Below are 15,145 nucleotides of genomic sequence, written 5' to 3'. Positions count from 1 at the left end.
CTTGTGTTTCTCCTACTTGCCAAGGCTTCTCTTTAAAACGTAGACATACATGAACTCCATTGTAGGAAATGCTAGCAAGGGAAGCCTAAGGCCAGCTTTTAGGGGGAGGGCCTCATTACTTGCAGTTATTAAGCATAGTGTCTAAATGAGCAGGTAAATAAGTAGCTATATGATCAGCCTCTGTTGGTTACTCACCACTCCTACAAGTTTTATTTTTAAACAATAAGTGTATTTGACAGAATAGGCACAACCTTTGCTTCTTAATGCCTTTTCACCCCACACCATCAGGCTTAGATTTATGCCTATTAACATCCTCATTCATTGCCTACTCAAGCAATCAAAAGCCAAAATACAAGAGTTTTCTTTTAATCACACTGCTGTACTTCCATTGTCCGGCCTAGTTAGGCCAAAGTGACAGGAAAGGACGTTTTCCTTTCCCTAAGCAGGTCAGGCATAATATTTATCCTCTTATTCAAATCCCACTTCTCGCCTTTCAAGGCAAAGGATGGCAAGAACTGTTCGATTTCTGTAATATTCACCACTGCCCTTTCACCCAGACCCACACCTTTATAACAGATATGTGACAAAGACAAATAAAGATATGAAAGATATCAAATGTGATACGAAGACTGGACAAGGTGAAACTAAGTATCAGAACAGCTGTAGGGAGAAGTTAGATCACTGACAATCTTAGAGATGTCAAAACAATTGATAAGGTGCACAAGCAAGGCAGAGGGATAAATGGCTCGTGGCTCTCTCAGGTCTTTTCCTCCTTTAAAGATTGCCTTGCCAAGGGTGTCAAGCTCCTCCATAGTCTTGGGACATTATATCTACAGTCAGGGCAGAAGGAACAGTCTTCGGTGTCTTCAACAAAATTCCCCCCAATGGAGTGATCATTCTCAGGGAGCCATGGAGCATAGTGACCAGAAGCTGACAATCTAGCAACCTAAAACAAGAAGATGCAAAGCATGAAAGAAATTGTCTAAATACGTCATTTCTCCTAGTGACCGACCTCACAAGGAGGAAGCTCTCTTTCCATCCTTCCATAATAGCAATTCCAATGCGATCTCTGGTCTCATGAAGATCCAGGACTTCCAAGCTTCGCTTGATTATAAGAAAATTTATATAAATTTTGGTTATACATTGAAATCTTCTAATCATCTGAACTACTCCAAAATCAGCAGACAGTCTTACAGAATATTTGATTTCAACTTCTACTGCCTACTAAGATAGCTCATGTCACACAAGCAGAGTCCAAATACCTGTCCTCCAAAGGCTTCATCACATGGGTTTTCTAGCATCTCTTGGGCACCAAAGCAGCCATTTGAGAAGTCAAGCAGAGAACCCCTCTTAGTCACCAGTTCTTGCCTTTGAAAAACAAGAAAAGTTTCATTCAAATTGAACCCAGAAGCAGATAGATCAAGATGGAAAGCTGTGTTCGTCAGTCTGTAGCAGTAGAAAAGAGCAAGAGTCCAGTAGCACCTATAAGACTTAACAAAATTTGTGGTAGGGTATGAGCTTTCGTATCTGAAGAAGTGAGCCATGACTCATGAAAGCTAATACCTACCACAAATTTTGTTAGTCTTATAGGTGCTACTGGAGTCTTGCTCTTTTCTACTGAACCAAGAAGCAGATAGTATTAAAATAGGTTTATATCCAAAAGGTAAACTTTGAGACACATGGTGAGAGATGTACTTACTTACTTATTTATTATTATATTAGATTTTTAGTCCGCCTTCCCTGCCAGGCTGGCTCAGGGCGGAGTACAACATTCCCGTTTACATAAAATACAATTTAAAACAGATAAAACGTTACAGTAAAATTAAAACAATTGTATACAATAAAACTTCACAAGATGGCAATGGTAAAATACTGCCGTTCAGGCACGGGCCATATGTATATAGGGTGGTGGACAGATCTTTTCAGTATGGCTGGCGGGGGCCCAGCCTAGCCTCCGCCATATGCCTGGCAGAACATCTCTGTCTTACAGGCCCGGCAGAAAGATAATAAATCCCGCCAGGCCCTGGTTTCATCAGACAGAGAGTTCCACCAGGCCAATGCCAGGACTGAAAAGGCCCTGGCCCTGGTCAAGGCCAGGCGAGCCTCCCTTGGGCCAGGGACCACCAAAAGTTGTTTATTTGTAGAATGAAGTGTCCTCTGGGGTACATATAGGGAGAGGCGGTCCCGCAGATATGCTGGGCCCAGTCCGCATAGGGCTTTATAGGTCAACACCAAAACCTTGAAACGGAGCCGGTACTCAACTGGTAACCAATACAGCTGGCGTAATATAGGTGTTATATGTTCCCAAGTCGGGACCCTTGCAACCACTAGCACAGCTGCATTTTGAACCAGCTGTAGCCTCCGGATCAGGCCCAGGGGAAGCCCTGCGTAGAGCAAGTTGCAGTAGTTTAATCTAGAGGTGACCGTTGCTTGGACCGTTGCTTGCCATTAGGTCAGAGGTCAACAGGTAGGGACAAGCTGCCAGGCTTGTCTTAGATAGAAAAATGAGGACCGGGCAACTGCTGCGATGTATACTTTTTCTATAGGTAGTAAACAAAGCACTACCAGCACAAATCTTTCACTTTCTGGGTGTTTCATTAGGGAGCCAATTAGCTTCAGTTCAAAACAGCTGTAAGTTATTTATACTTTCCTCCCTCCTACAGCACACCTGCATCTCTGTTTCTCTTCTGTGTACAAGATAACTACTCCTAACCACAGCACTTTAGGTATTCACATATCACTAATTACAAAGTACTCTCAAGCTCTAATGGGCCAGGAACTGTTTGCTCTCAGAGACAGCTTTGTTGACAATAACCTCTATTTCCATGGTAATATAAGGGAGAAAAAGCATACGTAGACTAGACCTATGATTCCCACACCATGTGTCATGATTAGTTCATAAATAGGTCACCTAGTTGCTGGCAATGGATGTTGCACAATAAAGTTCTCCCTATAGAACCTAGATTAAATGTGAATCATCAAATAAATTTTGGAAAGAAAACTGGACTAGACTATTGAGGATACCTGTCCCACAGTTGTGTCCCTACCCTCTCTTCCCTTTGCAGCACAAAACATTATCCTTTCAAATTAGTCAGAAGAAGCCAGGAAAAGATGGCAAACACTTCCCTCTCAGGCCCTTCTACATTCAGCCCTGGTGGATCCCAGGTATGCAGTGCCCTTCGCCACAGCTTTATCTGCATGTCCCAGGAGCGACGACTGTACTTCTTATATTTATTTGGCGTACGTGGGTGAACACCTGACTGCCGAGAAGCTCTAGAATGAAGCATGAAAATGTATCAGTTTTTGCTACTAAGGCTGCCCTTCAGCCAACATTAAGATTTCCCAGAGCAAAGATGCAGGTAGACACTTCCCTGATGGTTTGAGATAAGAAGCCAAAATGAATATGCCAGATGCCCAAAATCCTGTGGTACGATTAAAGAAGAGTTTCTAGTCAGCACAGATTGGATGACTCCTATAGGAAGAGCCAGCCTCTGTAGATAAAAACTTAAGATGCAAGAAACAGGAATCTCTTACTTGGGGACCTTCTGGACAAAGTGTTGGTAACCAATGGTGTTTTTCCCATAGTCTATCTGCTTCTGTCTCCTTAACAAGATGGCCTCATCAGTCTCCACATCAGGTCTGCAGAGGACAGACAGAGAATGCTGAACAATGGAAAGAAAAGCTCCTGATCAAACAGAGCAGCTGCCCCAAGAAAACTCACCTGAATACTGGACAAGACTTTCTTTGCCTACATGGACTTGTACCCACACCCACACTGACCATCTGCTTTTCAAGATTTAAGAACTGGGATGATGATGACCTATTCACAAGAAAATATAGTTTTGATTACTGAACATGCAGATCTGTTTGATACACGTAATAGGATCTTACAATCCCCATCTTTGCATAGGTGCCATCTTTATGATCCTTATAGGCTAACACATTGTATTTTTGAAATACAGAGAAGTATAACTAAAGTATTTTGGAATCTAAAGGTATGGACAAGGCCACAGACCACATGTTGCCAAAAAGAGATGTCCCAATGTTCAAATGTTTCAATAAACATATGAAGTGCAAAAGGAGACTAGGGGACTATCTCTGCTAACTAACAGCAAGGCAATTTAAAACACAGTTCAAGATCAGAACACAGGCACTTATACTATAAAGACATCCCATGAAACATTGAGATCAAATTTCATTATGCCAACCGAAATACTGAACTCTTGTTGCCTTTAAATATACAAGGTACCACTGCAGGATAAATCAACTAGAGATAGAGGGAAAGGGCCAATATTATTCCATTTAATATCACATTGCAAGGGCAACCTGATGGCATGCCTTCATTGCCTGATGGAAAACATAGACTTCATACCAAACTAAAATGTCTGATGTCAAGAATCTCATTCCACTCAGTGTACCTTCTTTCTTTTCCCACAGTGAAGTCATTAATTATCAAGCCTCTCAACAGGCTTTTGGCTACTCTGCTCCTGAGTGCAGACATACCTACATAAATCTTATATAGGACTATTTCATGCTATTTTGCTTTTATGTAAATTGCCAGTAGTGTAAGGAATCCAGGGGTTGCACATTACTACAGCATCATATATTATAATGTAGAATACAGTTCCTGAGTGGGAAGAAGAGGAGAACATTGCATTGATAACATTATTTGACCTGGCAGTCACGGTTCACTGGAAAAGATATCCCCCTTATTTAACCTTATTTGCATATGTACAAGCAAAATCCTGACAAGGAACTCATGAATTCTCAGCAACAAATGGATGTTCCAGATCACTTACAGGCAAATGTCGGCCATTATGCCTGTTCTCTTAATTAATATCCACCAGAAGAAAAGGCATGGAGAAAGCCCGCCTATAGGCTAAGGCACCTGACATGGCAGCATGATGCCTATCCTCATTTCTCTCAAGTGTGTTTCCATATCACTCTTACGTTACATTTTAAGTTTCTGGCACAGTCTGCCTTCCTCTTGTGTAGACATATGAGGCACGCTTATAATCAGTGAAGGCTCCAGAGATGTTGGGAGCCATTCTTTCAATTAGAAGGTTTTAATGGGATTACAATCAGAAAAAATACATCTTTGTTTTTCTCCTTGGTGAGGAGAAAATTTACCACTTTACACAACAGTTACCAACATGTGGGCAAAAGCATAAGTATGTACCTCATTCTTCACATCTGATTGCTGCCTCTACCAATGGAAGCCATTCACTTTTATGGAGGATAGTAAATTATGAAGTGCTGATAAATATTCCATAACAGAGGAGAATATTTCTAGTACATACAATGGTTCGGTTATAAAATAATCCTTAATCCAGACACCTATAATACCTACATGCCATAAACTGAGACAAAAAAAACTGTGAAAGGAGAATCCTATAAAAAGACAGCTGTCTCACACCATTTCTATTGGGTCATGGTTCTCAGTGGCAGGCACATAAAAAGGAGGTACAAGTTGTTCCCAACATCTTCCCCCAACCCATACCCCCTGTACAATGTGGGTTCCTCACTGAGTCTCTCTCTTATTCAGTGGAAAGACATTGATTTGGGGAGGGGAGATAATCTACTGTGAAATGCAATTGCATTAGGGTAATGCAGAACCATAAATAACAAAAAAGTTCATCACAGTGGGAACAACATGAATCATTTTTTAGTGTTTTAAACAATACTCAAATCATACTTTATTAAAGTATTTATTAAAATACTCAAATCATTCTTTATTAAATACTCTATGCTTTTTATGGTATAACACATTCTAGAACATGAGGTTGCCAATTTATGTGCCATTAAGATGTAGGGGCTGAGAAAGGCTATTAACTTACTCTGTTACAGATTACATCACCCTTCCTCCTAGATTCAGCATTCTAAAGCACTACTCCCCAAAGCCAAAGAAATATTGCACTGATGAATAAATGTCATCTGAGATTTATTAAGCCACACATTAGTGACACATGCTTTACACAAGCACAAAACCTAGATTGCAATCATAATGCATGCTCCAAACAGTATCGAATAGAGTAATCAATCTCCAGGTAGGATCTGGCGGTCTCCTGGAATTACAACTGATCACTAGACTACAGAGATAAGATCATCTGGAAGAAATGGCAGCTTCAAACCCCCACTGAGTTCCTCTTCCCAGGCACTTTCTTCCATATCTCCAGGAATTTCCCAAGCTGTATCTGGCAGCTCTAGTATCAAAACCAAGTGGCTGGTTTCTGTCAACTCTTAGAGGAAAATTGTTCACCATTTTTCAAAGTTCTCACCTCCCCACATTCATGTTCTGTATCTCATCCGAATTTATGTACCTACCCATCTTTTTCAAACATTGTTGAAATCTCAGCAGCAAGTCCTCCATGGCTGGAACCCAATGAACCATAGAACAGAGAACTGAGGACAAATTACAAGAAATATGTCCATGTTACACCTTAAACTGTTGTCAGCTCTCCAAATGAATAGAGATTGGGTTCTCCTTACATGGTTGGTTGACTCGCTATGTAAATGGCCTTCAGTAGGCAAGAAATAGACTTAAGTTATAAGACTCAGGGTAACAGAACCCATTAATAGCAGCTTCCAGCCTTATCCATTTTTAGCCCAGCAACAACAGACAACTAGTAAAAATCTGCAAGTTCATCATACCTGCATCATGAAACTATGTTTATAACAAAGCAAAATGGGATTTACATGTAGAACACAAACCCAAAAAACATATAAGCTTTAAACCCTCAGGATGAATAACACATGGGCATGATTTTACAGTACCAAGAGCATAAGCCTTGGAATGAGCAGTCTTCTCAAGCCAGAGGAACCCGGCTGTAAAAGAACACTTAAACAAGCAAGCTTTCATTTATTCCGTGCCTCTTTACTGTTATCCCACTGGCACTCGTATTAAAAAGATAACAAAACGAAACCACTAGCTATAACTCTCTAGCCCGCAGAGTCATCTAAAACTCCATCCTCCCTCCAAAACCCAAGGCCTAACACCTGCTGGCCAAAGGAACCCAGCCGTCCTGCATCTGACTCCAATTGGTAAGGTTACGTCAAAACAAACCACACGCCTGCAGAAACAAGATGAGTCGCTTCGCAGATTTAAATCTCCCTCCGGCAGGTAGGAAGGGCGGGGCTTCTAGGAGTCTGGCAACATAATTAGAGGGCGCGGAAAGAGGAGGGTTCTTAGCAAGTGTCTGGCTGCTTGAAGAGCCCCAAAGAGGACGGAAACCTCCTTAAAGCCGGAGAACAATAACAGATGTGACTCAGGAAGACCCGCCCCCTGCATCATCTCCCAATAGTAGCCCTCTCCCCATTGAAAGCTATTAGTCATATAGCCGGCTCTTTCTTCTCTTTTTGCCTTGATGGTGGGTCAGTTGTAGAAGAGGGCAGTGTTTGATCGGTGCTGGACTGGTAACTATAAGCCCCCAGAATTCTGTTGACTTTCAAGCCCGCAGGAAAGTTCGGTAGAATCCAGGGATGGTGGTTAGCCGGAGGAGGGGCGACCCGGAGAGCTTTGCTGTAGGTGGCGCTTGAGCGAGCGGGACGGTTCCCTTGCTGAGAGGTCGCAACAGTTTCGCGCTGTAAATTCCGTCTGTTCTTACAATATAGGGGGAATAGCCGCAGGAACGGGGACCGTGTGAGTTGCATTATTGCCTAGCCTTATTTTCCTCCGCGGACTGCTAGTAGGTGGACCATACCGCATGCCCTCATGACTACGAATTTTTCCCCCGTGGAGACGGATGCCCCTCGTTCGCGTTTCCAGTTCCGATCCGGTTGCAAGCTGTTGCTTAATTTGTTCCGGGATACGGAGATCTCCCTACCCTTCACTCCAGAACCGCCTCTTACTCCAGGCTTGACTCAAGGTTACAGAGACATTAGCACGTTAGCAGGGTAAGCCTCTTGGGACTCAGGAAGGGACCTTGAGTCCCATACTGTGTCTAAAAACATTGTATTTTGCTGAGTGGCCCCAGATAAGGGTGATGTAACTTTTGCTGCTAGCTAATAAATACTTAACACAGTGCCCACCTTGATTGATGAAATATTCTGTAGGCTATTGTTACCTGGGGGTTTCAGTAAAAACTCCTGACCCTCAGAAGAAATGTAAATCTAATCTTTTGTTTCTCTTAGTGAACTAATTTATTTTTCATGGATAAGGATGACATAATTAACTTATTCAAGTTGCTCAAGTAGAAAGATATTTGGTACTGGACAACATACCCAGCTGTTAAGGTTTTCTACTCTCACAGTTATCTTACTGCACTGTTTTCCGTTATGGAGTCTGGAGACTCCTTGAGGTTCAGCAAGGAAAGGTGGATTATAAATGAAGTGTGTAAATAAACTAATAATGAACTTGTTTGAGCTAATTAGTTATGAGTCTTAATATTTAGCACATCATTTGTCTTAAGACTAAACGTTCTTATTTTTAATGTATGAACTGAAATCTTCTAGTCCGCTTTGCCCTTATATTAACAGGACTAAGTACTTGAAGACTCTAGTCTTCTGTATATTGAGTCCTTAGATGCCTCTGTGAACCAGAACATACTCTGAAGTGACCTACTCAAGTCTCTGGAGCTCTGCACAGTGCCTATTGCTTTACACAAGGCTTTGCCTGATGGAATCCTACGTTGTATTCTTCACTCAACACCCACCCACCCCGCCCAAGTATTGTTCTTCATGCTTGTATACAATATGCTGTTTCTACTTAAAAGAGTCACTATGACTAAGGATAGGATGTATTTGCTTATAATTTCTTTAATGTTTACTATTGTGATCTTCAAGGATTGTATTAATCTTTCAAGAGGGGGGAATGAAAGTCTGCAGATCCTCTTGCTTAAGTCTGATGTACTGGAGTGTTGTTCAGTTGTGAGGGGAAGAGTTTTCAGCAAGGCTGCAATGCAGCAATGTATTTCGACAGCATTTCTTGCGGTTACTTGTGCACACACAAACTATCTATGACAATATTGTCCATGCAGGTTAAATAGTCACACTTATTTTTAAGCCTGTAGAGGCACATATTTAACTGTTTAAAATAATAATTGCCTGGTGTGCAGAACTGGAATCGCACGAGAGAGTGATCCAGAGGAGTTAGCCGTGTTAGTCTGTAGTAGCAAAATCAAAAAGAGTCCAGTAGCACCTTTAAGACTAACCAATTTTATTGTAGCATAAGCTTTCGAGAATCAAGTTCTCTTCGTCAGAGGCCTGATCCAAACTGGCCACATACAGAAGAGGAGGGGAGAGAGGGAAAGAAGGGGACATATATCACAAGGGGACAGGATGCAATTAGCGTGGAGGCAACCCAAACATTCCTTTGCTAGTAAATGTAAACATCTCCTTTTGGTGTGGAGTCAGTTTGCCGTGTTTGTTTGGAAAGTATCCAATTCCTATGTAGTATAAGCCTTCGATAACCACAGCTCTCCCTGCCAGATGCATCTGACAAAGAGAACTGTGGTCCCCGAAAGCCCACACCAGGCGACACTGGGCTCCCCCAGACCACGCCTCTGTAAAGGAAATCTGTTACCTGTGATAATGTGATAACCATTCATAGTCTCTATTCAGTCCCATCTTGACAGAGTCAAATTTGCATATGAATTCCAATTCAGCAGCCTTCCGTTGGATTTTGTTTTTGAAAGGTTTCTGTTGAACCACAGCGACCTTTAAGTCTTTGGTGGAATGTCCTGGTAGATTGAAGTGTTCTCCCACTGGTTTCTGGACGTTTCCATTTCTAATGTCAGATTTGTGTCCATTTATTCTTTTGCGTAGAGGTTGGCTGGTTTGTCCAATGTACAGAGCAGAAGGACATTGTTGGCACATGAGGGCATATATCAGATTGAAGGATGAGCAGCTGTAAGAGCCAGAGACAGTGTAGTTGATGCCATTGGGTCCTGTAGTTGTATTCCCTGGGTAGATATAGGGGCAGAGCTGGCATCTGGGTCTGTTGCAGGGCCTGGTACCTGTGCTGGTGACTCTGGTGGCCGATTCATGATTGTAAGTGAGAAGTCGTTTAAGATTGGGGGGCTGTCTGTAGGCAAGAAAAGGTCTTCCACCCAGGGCTTCTGAGAGAGGTATCATTTTCCAGGATGGGTTGTAGCTCACTGATGATACGTTGGATGGGTTTGAGCTGGGAGCGATAGGTGACAACCAGTGGTGTTCTGTTGTTAGTTCCTTTAGGTTTGTCCTGGAGCAGACTGTTTCTGGGTACTAGTCTGGCCCTGTTGATTTGTTTCTTCACTTCATTTGGTGGGTACTGTAGACTCAAAAATGCTTGTTGTAAATCTCTTAAGTGTGAGTCTCGGTCGAGAGCATTGGAGCAGATACGGTTGTAACGTAAGGCTTGGCTGTAGACAATAGACCGAGTGGTATATTTAGGGTGGAAGCTGGAGGCATGTAGATATGAGTATCGGTCTGTTGGTTTCCGGTATAAGGTGGTATTTATTCGTCCATTATGTAGTTGTACGGTGGTGTCCAGGAAGTGTACCTGTTGTGTAGAGTGGTCCAGGCTAAGGTTGATAGTAGGGTGGAAGTTATTGAAGTCCTGATGAAATCTCTCAAGGGCTTCCTTCCCATGGGTCCAAATGATGAAGATGTCATCCAGGAATCTTAAGTATAGCAGTGGTTCCAGTGGATGGGAGCTGAGGAAGCGTTGCTTCAAGTCTGCCATGAATATGTTAGCATATTGTGGTGCCATGCGTGTGCCCATGGCTGTGCCATTAACCTGTAGATATAAGTTGTCACCAAATTCGAAGTAATTGTGAGTGAGTACGAAGTGACAAAGTTCAGTGGCGAGGTGTCCTGTGGTTTTGTCCTGGATAATATTCCTTATGGCTTGCAGTCCATCTGCATGTGGGATATTGGTGTACAGGGCCTCCACATCCATGGTTGCTAGGATGGTGTCATCTGGTAGGTTGTCAATGGACTGAATTTTCCTGAGGAAGTCAGTGGTGTCCCGTAAGTAGCTGCGTGTGCTGGTGGCATAGGGCCTGAGGATAGAGTTCATGTATCCCGAGACTCCTACTGTGATGGTGCATTTTCCTGAAACAGTCGGGCGTCCTGTGTTACCTGGTTTGTGGATTTTGGGTAGTAGGTAGAATCTTCCTGGTCGTGGTTCCTGGGGTGTGTCCGTATGGATGCATTCTTGTATGTCCACGGGAAGTGTTTTTAATATTTTATTGAGTTCCCTTTTGTATTGCTCCGTGGGGTCAGAAGGTAGTTTTTTATAGAATGTTGTGTTGGAGAGTTGTCTTTCTGCTTCTTGTATATAATTATGTTTGTCCATGATTACCACTGCTCCGCCTTTGTCAGCTTCCTTGATTATGATGTCAGAATTATTTTGGAGGCTGTTTATGGCCTCTCTTTCTCCACGGCTGAGGTTCTGCTTTAGGTGTTGTTGTTTGTCAATTATCTCAGCCTGAGTACATCTACGGAAGCATTCAATGTAAAAGTCCAATGAGGAGTTACGGCCCTCAGGGGGTGTCCATGTGGAGTTCTTTTTTCTGGAGCTTTGTAACAATGGTTGTGTATTGCTGGGTTGGGGGGGTGGGGGCTGCTGTGATGGTGTCTGTTCAGTGCTTTGTTCATCATTTTGTTCAGCAGATTAGTTGAAGAATTCTTTCAGTCTTAGGTGTCTAAAATAGGCCTCCAGGTCTCCACAAAGTTGTATGGTTTGTGTGGGTCTGGCTGGGACAAAACCACAGCACACCTCGCCACTGAACTTTGTCACTTCATACTCACTCACAATTACTTCGAATTTGGTGACAACTTATATCTACAGGTTAATGGCACAGCCATGGGCACACGCATGGCACCACAATATGCTAACATATTCATGGCAGACTTGGAGCAACGCTTCCTCAGCTCCCATCCACTGGAACCACTGCTATACTTAAGATTTCTGGATGACATCTTCATCATTTGGACCCATGGGAAGGAAGCCCTTGAGAGATTTCATCAGGACTTCAATAACTTCCACCCTACTATCAACCTTAGCCTGGACCACTCTACACAACAGGTACACTTCCTGGACACCACCGTACAACTACATAATGGACGAATAAATACCACCTTATACCGGAAACCAACAGACCGATACTCATATCTACATGCCTCCAGCTTCCACCCTAAACATACCACTCGGTCTATTGTCTACAGCCAAGCCTTACGTTACAACCGTATCTGCTCCAATGCTCTCGACCGAGACTCACACTTAAGAGATTTACAACAAGCATTTTTGAGTCTACAGTACCCACCAAATGAAGTGAAGAAACAAATCAACAGGGCCAGACTAGTACCCAGAAACAGTCTGCTCCAGGACAAACCTAAAGGAACTAACAACAGAACACCACTGGTTGTCACCTATCGCTCCCAGCTCAAACCCATCCAATGTATCATCAGTGAGCTACAACCCATCCTGGAAAATGATACCTCTCTCTCAGAAGCCCTGGGTGGAAGACCTTTTCTTGCCTACAGACAGCCCCCCAATCTTAAATGACTTCTCACTTACAATCATGAATCAGCCAGCAGAGTCACCAGCTCAGGTACCAGGCCCTGCAACAGACCCAGATGCCAGCTCTGCCCCTATATCTACCCAGGGAATACAATTACAGGACCCAATGGCATCAACTACACTGTCTCTGGCTCTTACAGCTGCTCATCCTCCAATCTGATATATGCCCTCATGTGCCAACAATGTCCTTCTGCTCTGTACATTGGACAAACCAGCCAACCTCTACACAAAAGAATAAATGGACACAAATCTGACATTAGAAATGGAAACGTCCAGAAACCAGTGGGAGAACACTTCAATCTACCAGGACATTCCACCAAAGACTTAAAGGTCGCTGTGGTTCAACAGAAACCTTTCAAAAACAAAATCCAACGGGAGGCTGCTGAATTGGAATTCATATGCAAATTTGACTCTGTCAAGATGGGACTGAATAGAGACTATGAATGGTTATCACATTATCACAGGTAACAGATTTCCTTTACAGAGGCGTGGTCTGGGGGAGCCCAGTGTCGCCTGGTGTGGGCTTTCAGGGACCACAGTTCTCTTTGTCAGATGCATCTGGCAAGGAGAGCTGTGGTTATCGAAGGCTTATACTACATAGGAATTGGATACTTTCCAAACAAACACGGCAAACTGACTCCACACCAAAAGGAGATGTTTACATTTACTAGCAAAGGAATGTTTGGGTTGCCTCCACGCTAATTGCATCCTGTCCCCTTGTGATATATGTCCCCTTCTTTCCCTCTCTCCCCTCCTCTTCTGTATGTGGCCAGTTTGGATCAGGCATCTGACGAAGAGAACTTGATTCTCGAAAGCTTATGCTACAATAAAATTGGTTAGTCTTAAAGGTGCTACTGGACTCTTTTTGATGAGATAACATATAATCAAAACAGTAGTTGAGTTAGGGGTACAAATCCTCTTTTTCTGTCTCTAAAATTCATCACTATTTAAGTGACATGCTGCACAAACTTCAGCACTGTTATACCCTTTGAAGTGTCACATCCATTGAAGTGGATAGACTTAAGCAGTGTTTAACTGTTCTTAGGATTGCACTGATGGTAACTCTCTGGTGGAGCATTCTAGATTGTTTTTTAATCCTCCCATGATTATCCTTACAAACTGGCAAAATGGCTGCCAACAGTTTAGGATGATGATCTTGCCTAGAAGTGTTCAAACTACACAGAGCAGAAAGAATCTAGAAATACTTACCCAGAGGAAATCAGTCTTCAGTTTCAGTGTCCTATACTGAGGTATAGAAGTTTCAAATGCTCTTTTGCCTTCAAGCATTTGTGTCACTTTGTTATCACAGGGGTACACCAAGACGCCGGCTAGATCTATCCAGCTTCAGTAACATGGAAGAGGAAACTGCCTTCAATTTCAGCAAGTCTCCAGGAACATTGGAAGCTGGTAACAGCTGCTTGCTGATAATACAATTTTGATTCCATACTCAGCTGCTAGTCTTTACCCATTTAGAATATCTTATCATAAGGCCTGTCAACCCAGTCATTTCTTTCCCATCATAAATATCAAATCCAAATATTAAATCAGAATACTTAGATTTAAGTATCTTTGTTTTTGTTTGTTTGTATTAATGGGACTAATAAATCCATGTGATATCACTTGTCTTATCTATCTGGAAGAGGTATTCAGGAGGAGTGTTTTTTACCAGCTTAGGCAAGTTTACCAGCTGCAACCATTCCTGGAAAGAGCTGATCTAGCAACCATTATACATGCTTTGGTATCTTACAGATGAGATTACTGTAATGTGCTCTAAAGATGTCATTGAGGAAATGCTGGAAACTTCAGCAGCCCAAACCTGTCAGTAAGAATTTTAGCTGGAGCTTGCCATGAAGTCCGTATAATAATAGGCCCCAATTGTGTTGCTTATCAGCATGTCTCTGGACCCAAATCAAAATTCTTTCCTTTTTTTATATAGCCATAAACAGCTTAAGACCATGGTGTGTATGAAGGATATTCACGCCAGCCTTCCTATGCTTTGAAGTCATATTCTTGTTCCCTGCTGTATGTATTTGCATTAGCTAAAGTAAAGCTGGTCGGTATGTGGGACCAGGTTTTTTCATTGTCCCCAAACTGGAATTCTCTGCCTGAGGAGGCTTGCCAGGTCCCTCACTTGCGAAGGTTTGCTAAAGCTTTCTTATTCTACTGGGCTGTCCATTTCTCTTTGCCATGGTTTACTGATTTGATGCTGGTTTTAATCTCCACTCTTATTTTTTAGTTGCAGGTTTTATGGTTGCTGAATTGATATTATTATTTTACTGGCTTTGTATTTCTTTGACTTTTTACAGCTGCTTAGTGTGGTGCCAGAGCTAAGAAGGCTCTGGCTCTGATCGAGGCCAGGAGAACATCCTTTGGACTGGGGACCACCAGCAGGTGTTGATCAGCAGAGTGTAAAGTTTCAGATTTCTGCAGTCCCAGTCCTATTTCATTGTTTATTAGGTGGTTCCTCATTCTATTGATTGCACTGACTTATGCTATGTAATCCACCTTGAGTGCCAGTAAGAAAGGTGGACTATAAATAACATAAATAAATAGATTCAGACTGAAAAACCTATTATCTATCATGGAAAGTTTCAGGATGTTTCCATGCCTTTTCTATAGGGATAATGAAATTTATTTGATGCC

The 15,145-nt window shown here is 42.5% G+C and overlaps 2 protein-coding genes across 2 annotated transcripts in view; one reads left to right on the top strand and one right to left on the bottom strand.

Moving 5' to 3' along the window:
- Positions 1-757: 757 nt before the first annotated feature.
- On the bottom strand, positions 758-3,641 carry LOC129327619 (oocyte-specific histone RNA stem-loop-binding protein 2-like; the record flags this gene model as incomplete). Its single annotated transcript, XM_054976374.1, has 4 exons — positions 758-946; positions 1,263-1,368; positions 3,121-3,273; positions 3,535-3,641. Coding segments are annotated over 4 exons (555 nt in total), but the record flags the coding sequence as incomplete, so codon positions are not given.
- Positions 3,642-7,524: 3,883 nt separating this feature from the next.
- The window catches only part of CDC25C (cell division cycle 25C), a 29,922-nt gene continuing 22,301 nt past the window's right edge, over positions 7,525-15,145 (top strand). The window contains exons 1-2 of the mRNA XM_054977793.1: positions 7,525-7,893; positions 13,812-13,909. Of these exons, the coding sequence (XP_054833768.1) occupies positions 7,712-7,893; positions 13,812-13,909 (280 nt within the window). The 5' untranslated portion in view covers positions 7,525-7,711. The remainder of the gene's footprint in view (positions 7,894-13,811; positions 13,910-15,145) is intronic.

Source organism: Eublepharis macularius, chromosome 4 (genome assembly GCF_028583425.1).
Source record: "Eublepharis macularius isolate TG4126 chromosome 4, MPM_Emac_v1.0, whole genome shotgun sequence".
NCBI lineage: Eukaryota > Metazoa > Chordata > Lepidosauria > Squamata > Eublepharidae > Eublepharis > Eublepharis macularius.
Note: the sequence above shows the minus strand (reverse complement) of the source record. Positions and strands in the feature narration are given on the sequence as shown.